This window comes from Leopardus geoffroyi, chromosome B4 (genome assembly GCF_018350155.1).
Source record: "Leopardus geoffroyi isolate Oge1 chromosome B4, O.geoffroyi_Oge1_pat1.0, whole genome shotgun sequence".
Taxonomy (NCBI): Eukaryota; Metazoa; Chordata; class Mammalia; order Carnivora; family Felidae; genus Leopardus; species Leopardus geoffroyi.
This window is the reverse complement of record NC_059341.1, coordinates 126,845,340-126,857,859: the sequence shown is the minus strand read 5'-3', so window position 1 is coordinate 126,857,859 and position 12,520 is coordinate 126,845,340. Positions and strand designations below refer to the sequence as shown.

General features: G+C 46.9%; 1 protein-coding gene across 4 annotated transcripts in view; it reads right to left on the bottom strand.

Moving 5' to 3' along the window:
• The window catches only part of RFX4 (regulatory factor X4), a 167,457-nt gene that overhangs the window by 83,983 nt on the left and 70,954 nt on the right, over window positions 1-12,520 (bottom strand). For 3 of the 4 annotated variants that reach the window (XM_045465598.1, XM_045465597.1, XM_045465599.1), the window contains one exon: window positions 2,830-2,891. In XM_045465598.1, the coding sequence (XP_045321554.1) occupies window positions 2,830-2,891 (62 nt within the window). Of the gene's footprint in view, window positions 1-229; window positions 406-2,829; window positions 2,892-12,520 lie in introns of those variants that run through there. The other variant, XM_045465600.1, reaches the window with a different exon arrangement.

The following is a 12,520-nucleotide window of genomic DNA, read 5'->3' as shown; positions in this document are numbered from 1 at the left end:
GTCTAGATTTCTAGACATAGATTTCTAGTCTAGATTTCTGCACTGCAACGCTAATGTTAAGTAACTCATGGTCCTCGCTTTCAGAAACTCTGTACAACACATCAATTACTCGTTTCTGCTTGTGGAGATGTGGTCGCTGGTGCATTCTGAGTTATGGAAGAGGCTTCCCGGGGAGGGGAGATGAGCACACATAACCTCCCCTTCTCCCCACCCCCCTTACTCCTGATACCATTCTGTGATATTTCTGCTTAGTGGGCATCTCGCCTCCATCTGAATGCCTCCTGGGACGAAGAACTCAGGCCCTCCGAAGGCAGCCCTGTTCATTTTGGGTCGGGACCGTGATCAGAAAGTTCTTCTTTGTGTTGAGCTGCTCTCTGTCTTCTGCACCTTCTACTTCCCAACTGTCATAACTGCCTCCCAGAGAGCCACCGTCTGGGCGGGGGAGGGGAAGGTTCCGGGCTCTCCAGGGGGCCCGGGCAGTTAGGACACGCCTCCCTAACCTTAACAAAGTTCCCCCTTTATAATCTCTTAAGATCAAGGTAGTGACAACACATTCAGATCATACCACTTCTTGATTTTCCCCAGCGTGTGTTGCTGAAATCAGCAACTGCAGGGAAGCTATTGCTCTGATCACTTCTCGGTTTTTCTATTTCAGTTCTATAGACATGTCAACACACTCCACGGTCACCCTGATTGATTCTGTCAAGGTAAAAGTGCCGGGGGTTTTCTCTAGAAGGCCAAGTTGGACACTAAACCTTCTTGTTACCTTTGCACTGGTTCCTTACTGAGCTATCAATTTGACACCACCAAATTTTTAAGGAAGATACCGCCCAATTCGTTAACTTCTGGGTTAAAGAAGACAAAAACAAAAACAACAAAAAATAAATAAAAACAGGCTCTCACATGTAGACAGAGGGAAACTTTCTCCAAGTTTCTGTAGGATAGGAAGCCCTTCTATCTTTATTATCTTTCTTCACTGTCTCTACTATGTATCTATTTCTACAGTCTATCTCTACTCTCCTTAGAGATGGGCAACAACGTATCTCTTCAAAGACTTGCCCCATTCTTCCAACCACCCACTTAATCTCTGGACTGAACTGCCCCTTGCATACCAGCCACATGCTTACCAGCAAATAAGTAAGGGGGCATCTGGTTTTGTATTCTATACTCTTCACAAAACTGACACCTCATTTTTAAGTTTTAAATTTTAGAAACTGGTATTTTTCTTTATGGACGAGATTTATTCTTCAGAGCAGTCAGTCGCCTTGGAAAATTATTAGAAATTTATTCCAAAATGTCCCCTGCTCAAAATTTTCTGTAAATCTCTTTGAAAATTGCCCCCAGAGCTTCTGAGCCACACACACACACACACACACACACACACACACACACACACACACAGAGTCCTATTTTCAGAGCTTTACCAAAAAGGGTTTCTCCCAGTATGATCACCCACTTTCTTTACCTAACTTGACTCCAAAGTTAAATCCACCCTTGGAGGATAAGAATGCTGCCCAGGGTGGGCACCGGGTTGGCTCTACCAGTCAAGCATCCGACTTGATTTCAGCTCAGGTCATGATTTCACAGTTCGTAATGGAGCCCTATGTCAGGCTCTGTGCTGACAACTCAAGCCAGCTTGATTCTCTCTCCCTCTCTGTCCGTCCCTCCCCCCATTCAAAATAAATAAATAAACAAACAAACAAAAAGAATGCTGCCCAGAGATGGCAGGAGCAGGGGGGAGTGAGGTGACAGTATGGAACACACTGCTTTTGAAGTACCCTCAGTTTCGAGTGCTACTAGTTCTATATGGTTGTTTGTTTAAGTGTCGGTGTTTTTTTAAGTCAGTATGTGCTGATCTGCTACTCAACATGGTCAAAATGTTTAGAAATGCTGCATGATAAGGCACCCTCTAGTGGAGTCACCAAGTAATCAACATAATAAAGGTTCTGAAAAGTCCTGCACGAAGGAACCTGTTGAACTCAGTGTTTCCCAAACTTACGTGGCCAACAGACCTTTTCCATGGAACACCTGTTAACGTCCAGCAACTTTTGAAATATCCCTTGAGGCAAGTCTTATAAGTCCTGTGCAGTGAAGGCAGAGATTCCTTTCCCACCAACTCACACCTAAGAGAAGGGGTCCACGCATCCTTCTCACTTTTCAGGACTCCTCCAGGAAGGACTTCCCAGGCTACCCTCTCTAAACTAGGCTACCCTCCTGTTACTCTACAACAAGCCTCTTTGACACAATCTGATTATCTCTTTTTGATCTGTCTTCCCCACCAGAGCATATGCTCCGTGAGGGCGGGTGACCTACACCTCATGCCGCACATCCGACACAAAATGTGAAGCAAGGACGGGTTGGTCGGTTCCCAGAACTGATGGCTGGGAGGCACTGCGCCCTGTGTACCAGGGCATGGCTGGACCTCTCTGTCCCATCTCCCCTGTGGGGACTGGTACAGGTTGCTTCTCTGCCGAATGGATACTATCAGAGCAGAGAATTCGTTCAGTGAAACAATCCAAGTAACCTGGAAATTGTCCAAGAAGCCACAAAGTGCTCTTTTAAGTGATGCCCTGGACCATTTGACAAACACATCTAAAGGCAGGGTGGCACTAAGTTGGATTCCTTAAAACAGCTGGGCCAGATGGCTCTGGGTTCCGGGCAGCCTCTCTCTTGGGCGTCCTGGGAGAGGGGGGCCTGTTGTCTAAAGCTCTTCGTGCCAGGCACAGACTTCCCGCCGGGCCCGTGAACTGAGCTCAGGATCAAAGGCCTGGGGCCCGAGCCTGACTCAGAGACGTGCGTTCTGCAGGCGCAATGGCTCTTGGTGCTTACTTGGACTGTCCTCGGGTCCCGAGTCTTCTGGTGGTCAACTGAGGAAACTGCTGCCTTATGATCTGTAAGTCAACACAAGAACCGGTTACCCATGGGGAAAGCGGGGAGCACAGCGACTGATTTTACAAACAGCAATCCAAAGGGGGAACGCATGTGTCCTTGATTGCAATAACCTATCAAGAGCCCATCGGGACCCTGGAGAGGATACGGGCGTTGGGGAGCTGGAAGGGGAGCACTGGAGTAACTGTGAGGCCCTGTACTCTGAAAGGGTCTCACTTGGCTGCTCTGTGCTTCCCCCCACCCCCGCTCACAATGTAGGGGGAGTACTGGCTGATCCAGAACATGTCACCGCCCTGCTTAGAGCCTTCCAATGGACTCCATCGCGCCTGGGACAAAGACCCACCCTCAGTCTCTTTAACGAGTCCCTGCTCTTACCTCCTGGCCTTCCTCTCCTATGACTCACCCTTACTCACCAGACTCCAGCCACGCTGGCTTTTTTTTTTTCTTTTTCTTTTTTACTATTCCTGAAACACACTAGACTCACTGCCCACTGGGGCCTTTGTAGGGCAGCTCCCTCTGCCAGGAGTGCAACTTCATCACATCCTCACGGGACGGGCTCCTTTTCTTACAACATCCAGGCCTCTGTCCAGAGGCCTCCTCTAACGAGCCAGCAGGAGTAGCACAAGCAATCCTTTATCATCCTGTGCCCCTGCTTTGCATGGTCTTCTTCTCACTCCGCACTCTCTGAAATTACCTTGTTCATGTACTCTCTGCGTGCCTATTTTATGTCTCCCCCTACCTCAGCGTAAGCTCCTTGGGAACAGGCACCTGGCCCAGGGCTTGGCCCAGGTGAGGAGCTCAAACCATGCTGCTGAATGGAGGAATGAAGCTCAACCTCTGCCCCAAGGGTATATCCTTGACTCTTCTGCAGTGTTGCCCAGGATATTCATATGGATTTGCAAGGAACCTGGGAGGAGAGGCCGTCTGCCAAATAAAGACACAACCAACAGGCCTCATCCTTGGTGTTTGCAGAGATGATGTTTGTGGATAGGCAGGATAATGCAGGGGTTCCATGTGAGGGCTTTGGAACTCGGCTCCCTGGATTAGACAGATCCAAACTTAGCCATTTGTTAGCTGGGGACCCTTATTTAGGCATTCAAATGGCTCAGTTTCTTCATTTGTAAAATAGGTATGATAAGCCCTACCTTAGAGAATTCTTGTAAAATCTAGAAGTAAACATATGTGGATAATTTGCAACAATGCCTTGCACTTAGTAAGGGCTCAATAAACGTTACCCATTATTACCACTGACTGTCCTGATCATTCATTCCTTTTTACTTCCACGGACTACTTCTGAAGTCCCAGCAAATTCTTCCAGCTTCCCTCCCCTTTTAGAACAGCACCACGCGGGTAGGCACGGTCAGGGAGACCCCACGCGCAAGCTGCCCTTGGTGAGATGAGACACGCCTGCCGACTTCCCTGGCGAGGCATGAACATACAGTGCCTTCTCAGAGACTGGGATGAGTCTCTCCTGACCCAGCACACCCTCTCCCATCCACACTGGTATTCTCAGTGACTGACCTCTCAGTCATTCAACTGACATTTACTGTGACCCTGTTAGTTATTCAAACATGGAGGTGCTGTTTAACCTCTCTGATGTCTGGGGACTCAGGGGTTTATATATTCATCCCCAGGGGCACCCGGGTAGCTCAGCAGGTTATACGTCTGACTTCGGCTCAGGTCATGATCTCACAGTTTGTGAATTCAAGCCCTGTGTTGGGCTCTGTGCTGACAGTTGGAGCCTGGAGCCTGGAGCCTGCTTTGGATCCTGTGTCTCCTTCTCTCTCTCTGCCCCTCCCTCTCTCTCTCAAAAAATGAATAGACAGTTTTTAAAAATTACATACTCATCCCCAGATCAGAGGGATAGGTGCTGGTGGCCTCAACTAAATTGGCATCAGTGGCATGGAAGGAAGTGGACAGAGAATCTGGAATGGGTGAAGTAAGGATCGACCATTTCTGTACATTGGGAAGCTACCTCCGGTATGAATAATGGGGCAGCATTTCCTCATCTGAAAATGGGTGTAAAAGATGCATTCCTTAAAAGGATGGTTAGAAAATCTAATAAGATAACATGACGATACTACTTTGGGAAATAAAAAAGGCCTTCTAAAATGTTCGCTCACAGCGATGATACTGTTTCAGAATTCTCTGAAATTTTTCTGTATTGACAGAGACAGCCCTGGTTTCTCTCACCCTCACTCCCATAAGCTGAGGATATGGGTCCTCTCAAAATGCTGTGACCTGAGGGAAATGCAGTATTCGGGGTGGGGTCTCAGCGACAGCACTCTGCCCCAAGGTGCGCACCATGGTTTTAGTGGCCTCACCACCTCCGGCCAAGTACACCCTCCAGACTTTCATCACAGAACTGATTTCAGAGCCAATATATGAAGTAGCTGTTCACAACGGTACAAACCTGAACGGCTACAGATATGCCAATACAGGTCGAGGGAAAATAACACAAAGCATGAAGACGAAGTCCAGGTTAAAAGTGGGTTATGATTTGGGTTCAGAGTTTGCTACCTGACCAATACAGTAAAGTCACGGGAGTCCCAGTACCCATCAGATAAACACACGCTAGCTGCCTAGGAAGAGCAGAGATCTTTTTTGCATGTTGGTCTAGGACATTTCCCCCATACTGCAGGCACGACAGTGAGGTACCATGTTTAATGCTCTGATATTAGCAGGCATTTGGAAAATGATACTACCAAGTGCAGTCAAAGGTGTGGCAAAACCGAAACTCTCAAAGATTGCTCATGACATTATTTATTATCGTACTACCACTCCCCAAACATTATTACGATACATCTCACGAACCACAAAATATTCATACTTTTTGATCTATGAATTCCAAGGAAATAATCTGAAACATGAAGAAGCTACGTGCAGGGTTACTAATAAGAGAGAAAAATTGGAAGCAGCATTAAGGGTCCAATGATAGGGAGCTGGCTAAATAAATGATCACATATACATTCAATAGACTGTTATGCAGGTGTTAAAAACAACGGTAACAAAAATTATGTCACGGCACAGAAAACTTACGTATGACATGATGTTAAATAAAAATAGTATACCTCAAAACTACATTTATACTATGCTTATAGTTTGTTTTTACAAATATAGGAAATGGAAAAGGAACGTGGAAAAGTAAAAATGGATATCTATTAAGGTGGTAGGATTGTTATGAGGACAAAAAGATTTTTGTATAGCATTTGTGTACAAGGTCAACATTTTTTCCAGATAGAAAAGGATTTTCTCATTAGAAATATTTCTAGGGGCACCTGGGTGGCTCAGTTGGCTAAGTGTCCAACTTCAGCTCAGGTCATGATCTCACAGTTTGTGAGTTCAAGCCCCGCGTCAGGCTCTGTGCTGACAGCTTGCTCAGAGCCTGAAGGCTGCTCCGGATTCTGTCTCCCTTTCTCTCTGCCCCTCCCCCGCTCACACTCTGTCTCTGTCTCTCTCAAAAATAAACATTAAAAAAAAATATTTCTAATTCACAAAAGACATTCACGATAACCTTGAAGGAAGCACCAAAAATCTTCCAGAATGTTATAGTGGCTGTTTTTCTTTTTCTTTTCTTTAAAAATATAAATAAATCATTCCCTATTCTCTGCAAACAATATGTAGATAATTTTTATTTTATTTTTATTTATTTATTTATTTTTATAAATTTTTTTTTTCAACGTTTATTTATTTTTGGGACAGAGAGAGACAGAGCATGAACGGGGGAGGGGCAGAGAGAGAGGGAGACACAGAATCGGAAACAGGCTCCAGGCTCTGAGCCATCAGCCCAGAGCCCAATGCGGGGCTCGAACTCACGGACCGCGAGATCGTGACCTGGCTGAAGTCGGACGCTTAACCGACTGCACCACCCAGGCACCCCAGTATGTAGATAATTTTTAAAAGCAGCATTTGGGTGGCGGGGGGGATGCTAAGCTTTATCATTATGTGATTTAAGAGAATGAGTATAAAATTCTGAATCTAAGTATTTATCCAAATGGCATCCTACATAATATCCTGGCCCCAGGCTAGGTACTAGGCACCAGGGCCACAGACTCTGGTCTAGAGATGTTCTAAAAAGCCCCCAGGGAAAGAAAGCCTTCAGAAGCTGTCTGTTCTACCTCGAAGAGGCAATAAAACATACAATCAGTGTGTCTGCAATTCTCTGTGCTATGATCTTGAGGAATTATCAAGTTGTGGAATAGGGCCTTCAAATGCACAGATCCATTCATCCTAGGATTTCCTCCATAGCTCAAGGGTTTTACTTACTCCTTTTGAATAATGTGCGGATCTATATGTGCAGTTTTACTATCTTGTGGCCAGCACCACACTCCACTGAGTCACCCAAGACAGAAGAGGAGAGACTGTGCTCTCTCTTCCCGACCCTGCACAACCCCATGTCGCACTGATTCTGACGAAGACGCCTGCTGAGCCCGGCCACTTCTCTCTGTCCCCGCGCGGCGCCCCTAGCCCACCCTGGCCTCACCCGGACCACAGACACACCCTCCTAACTTGGCTGCCCTGAACATGACCATTTCACTTCCTCATTGGAAACACTAGGTGCCTGCTCACTGCCTACACTGAGCTGTGGCCCCAAGAGCCACAATAGGTTGCTTACATAGTTTGGATTCACTCAACCATAACTATTTATTAAGCTCCTCCTATATGCCAGACACTTTGCTAGGCACTGAGGGACACAACACTGAGCTGAACAGAAACAGCCTTTGGTGAGGAAGCTTACATCTAGTGGGAGAAGACCAAAAATAAATAAATTAAAATGTCAATATACCTTGTATCAGGTTAAGTGCTACAGAGAGGAACAAAAGGAACAGTGTGAGTGGAATGGAGAAGGTAGGGGTGGGGGGAGGGTTTTTTTTTTGTTGTTTTTTTACGGTGATAAGGGCTAAGTGGTAATGTGGCATTAGAGTGGCGACCTGAAGGAAATGCGAGAATGCGCCTCATGGATATGGTGGTGGTGGTGGAGGGGAGGGGGGGGGGGTTTCAAGCCCAGAGAACAGCCAGTGCAAAGACCCTGGGGTAGGAGCTTGTTTGATGCGTGTCAGGAAGAGCAAGGAGGCCAAGTGGCTGGAGCACAGTAAGTGCTCAGGAGAGCAGGAGAACAGGAGGTCGGGAGTGGCCGATGGAGCATGGTTCATGTGGGGCCTTGTAGGTTTTTATGAACACTTCTGCTTTTACCCACAATGAGATGGGGAAACCTTAGAGGGCTCCAAGCAGGAACATGGGGAATAAGTCTGACTTACCTTTCCAAAGGATGGCCCTGGCTGCTGGATGGAAAAGTGACATCAGGGGGCAAGGGTAGAAACAGGGAGACCATGAAAAGGCCACTGTGTAGTCCAGGCAGGAGACATTATGGCTCAGTACCTTAATCCATTGATTCAATAAATCAAAGAATAAATGAAGCCGCTCTCTTTGGCTGGCCATGGAAGTTGTTTCTAATATTGTATTAACGTAAATAATGCTATAAGCAGTACCTTTTGGATAATGATTTTTCTTTTTATTTATTTATTTGGAGAGAGAGAGAGAGAGAGAGCGTGCAGAGGACAGGCAGAGAGAGGGAAAGAGAGAGAATCCCAAGCAAGCTCTGCACTGTCAGCACACAGCCTGACACAGGGCTCGATCTCACGACCCGTGAGATCATGACCTGAGTCAAAACCAAGAGTCGGACACTTAACTGACTGAGCCACCTACGTGCCCCGATTTTTATTTTTATTGGCCAGTATTTTGGTTTTTTTCCCCCTTTATAACAGTTTCTCAAATATGGAGCTGCCTGATTAAAGGGGAGAAATATTTCAAGGTTTGTGAGAGGCACCATCAGTTGCTTTCTATGAAGTGCAGAAGGCTATTATCACTTTTAAAAAAATGTGCGAAATTGAAGGGCCAAAAGAGACCTTCCATTTGAGCATCAGGTTTCTTGTCTATCAAACAGAGATAAAACACTGGCTCAGCTAATCTCACAGGCTTGCGGGGGTACCAAAGGAGTTAGGGAATGGATGCCCAGCCCTGCCTCCTGGGCCGCATCAGCCTGGGATGGGAGCAGGAAGGAGGGTAAGAGCTCTGCCTCGGCGCGCTTTCAAAACTGCACGGGACAGTGACCTGCTTCCAGGCAGGGCGCTGGAGCAGAGGGGTCCACGTGTGTTAACACCCCGCTCTGTCTCCACGGTCCTCATCCTCTTCTAGCCCGTTCTCTTCATTGGCACCCTCTAGTAAGATCCTTTGACGATTTTCGGAGGATCCTCATTCAACTCCTTTTTTTTTTTTTTTTTTTTTTTTTTTTTTTTCAGACTTCTGTGGTATATCCTGGTCTCCCAAGCAATATTACTCGTGCGGTTAGAATATTTAGTTCTTTTTGTGACAACACATTTTACCTAGAAATCCTGGAAGACAAATCCTCTCCTCCTCCTCCTCGAAAAGAGAGAAAGATGATTTCAAACAGGGAACTAAGAGGAAGGGAGGTTTGCTGGGTGGGGGGTGGGGGGTGGGGGACGCTGTACAGCATCACGTTCTTCCCAAACAGAGGTCAAGACTTTTCCCACTCTGAGCAAAGAAAGGGCTGTTACAGATTGCACCCCTCCTTCCAGCCGCAACAAAAACCTGTGGGAAGGGGGTTTGCTGCCTTTTTTTTTTTTTTTTAAGTGTTTCTTACGGGCTGCAAATTACAAATTATTCTCTTCTCTTGTCACCAAATAATCGGCTGGTCCCAGAATCTGAAAGCCCAGCACAATTTAGTTTGAGTCTCAAAATGCAGGGTCGGTTCAGCCCCACTAAGGCTGTTCAGCTTTTAATTTCTGCAGCAAGACTCAGCAAACAGTCAAACACTTTTGTGGAGCTGTGAAAGCTGAGTTTCGCTGTTTGATAAATGAGCAGGCGGCAGGCAGCCTCTCTTTCTCTTTTTGTATGGATTCAATGAAGCCTGCCTAAAGAACACCACATGCTGTTCTAGCTACTGATCTAACATTCCGCAACATCCCAGCCTTCCAAATTCCCTTTAATTACTCGGGAATCCCACCCTTCTCCCTTTGAGCCAAGGCAGCCAGGGCTGGGGGCTCCATGGGGCTAGGGGTGGGAAGCAGAGCAGCCCTGCAGAACTCCCCTCCCCGGAGCTGCCGGATTTCTTCTAGGTGGTGGTGGCCAGGCTATCCATCTCTCCTGTCCACTCTTCTCCCCGGTCAACCACGTGTGGCTCTAGGCTGAAGGCAATTCCACACGTGGGCTCTCCTGACATGATTTTGTGGGCACAGCCTTTCAAGAAATGTGAGTTTTAGGCACATGTTTCTGAAATGACATATTCAAACCACGCCCCCCCCCCCCCCCCTTTAACAGAAGGAAGGGAAGGAGGGAAAGAGGAGCAGCCTCCACCCTGAGCATCAGCAAGAACCAGGCACTGGATGAGGTGTTTGACATGCAACGTTGATTTCATCCTAAAGACGATGCTGGAGGGAAAAATATGGTGATCCCCATTTCACAGATGAGATACAAGGATCTACGTCTGTTCAAGCCTCCTCAGATTCACAGACTCCAGTTCAACTGTCTCTCCTGTTCTTCAATATGGCTGGTACCCATGGGAGCCAGCAAGGGGTCCACTAACTGTGTGTAAAAACCCTGATGTCCTGTCTAGATGCCGTCTCGGGACACCTTTATAGCCACTCCAGAAAGCCACTCTGTCTTGTTACTCTTACAGACAGGCTTTGTTTGATTTTGATCTCAAAGTGTATGATCTTGATCCAGCTTGATCTCCAAACCTAAGTCATGAGGGACAGGCTTTGAAAAAAGGCTGTGGTTGTTTCCAAAAATTCAATCCACCCTCAGGAGGCAACGATTTGCCACCAACAAGGATTGATCCAAAAGGAGCTCCAAGGTAATGGGATAAGTGCACATCCTCCCACACTTTGAAGGAAACAAACTCATGTGTATAAGGAGTCAAGTACGCTCAGAACAGTTCAAAAATAAGAGCTGTGGGTCTGAGTTGAGAGGTTTTTTGGGTGTGGGAAAAGTAGAGGGGCTTTTCAAATAGCAAGAGGTGAGAAATTCAGTATAAGGGCAAATTGTTTTGTAACTATGTATTGCAAAAGTCCTGTGCCTTCTCTTAAAAACACACACGCACAATTGTTTTGAACACGAGAAAGAGATGATTAAGAAAAGAGGTTGTTCCAAGGGATTCTAATTGTCACAACTTCAAGTGTGAAAGTGAGAAACGTACTCACTTTCTTTGTTGACGAGAGACCTCACCCCTTTAGCAGAGAAGAAAATGTAATTAAGTTAGTGGTATCAATAAGGATTTTGAAACAGCCTGCCTCCATGCTTTCACTTTGAAATGGGTGTTTGCCAGAGCGATTACACTATCCTGATGCACCTCTGGCCATTCAAGAGTTTTCTGGGAACACCTACTAGGCGCCAGGTGCTGGGCGGGGGTGGGGGGGGTGGCTGCAGGAAATTCCCCCGAGAGAAATTTCACATATTTACGAGAAACTCCTATCTAGTGCGAGGAGACAGAAATGGAATTTCAAATCCCATGCATGGGTTGATGAAGGATTCTGTGAAAACTCCCGGAGCTACAAGCATAACAGCGAATGTGTTGTCCCTCGAGAGGTAGGTACCATGGATGACAATTCTGAGAAGCCCCCAACCCATACGTGAGTCCAGTCTCATCCTGAGGCTGCCTGCATGGTGTGTCACGTGTTTAAGTACAAGAAGAGACAGTCCTCACACACGGGCTTAGCTAGAATGAGGTGAGTTACATAAGCTACAGGTTAAGTCAAGACCGGAATAACTCCGAAGGCGACAACAGGAGCGGGTGAGGGTGGTAATGGCAGCGTGCGCGCCAGGCAGGACATTTTTAGAACAATTGTTCTCAAAATTGTTCAGAAGGAAGAGCAGCGGGAAGAGCCCAAACATCGATGTTAGCGGTGATATATTAAAAACACGATGTATCAAAGTCATGGAATGCTGCCATGGTGAACTGAAATCATAATCATAGCTGACATGCACGGAGTGTTTATATTTACCAGGCACTGAGCTGAGGAAGTCCCCTCCCCCAAAAGCCATTATGACAACAACTCTCCACACGGTTGCTGCCATGTTCCCATTTTCTGGATGAAGAAACTGAGAGAGGCCCAGAGTGGTTTGGAAATCGTCTGAGCTCACCCAGCTGGTAACTGGTGGGGACGGGACTCGAGCCCAGACAGTCTGACTTCTGAGCTTGGGCACTGCGTGATACGTAGAGACACCTGAAATCACACACTGTGGGGTCGGGTATGAAAGCAGACCTTCTGACGTGGACACCCCACAGCAGATACTCAAGGTGAAGAAAAACACACGCAGGAATTTAAAGTTGCAGGGAACTCCATCAATGGAATTAGTGTTTTCCTTTGAAAACTGGCAACAGAGCATTCCTGAAGGATCCTGATGCCTCAAGAGCACCTTCATCTTCCTGCGCCCCCGCAGGGCCCTGCACGTGACTTGGGGTCAGTGAGGGGAACGGAAGGACTCTCGAGGAAGAGGGCAGGCACGTCAAGCAAGAAGGATCTTTGGCTCCTACCCCAGGTATACGCAGCTGCCCCAAGCACGGGTCCCCAGAACACACTTGGCATTTTCTGGCATCGCTTGAGCACGGCCA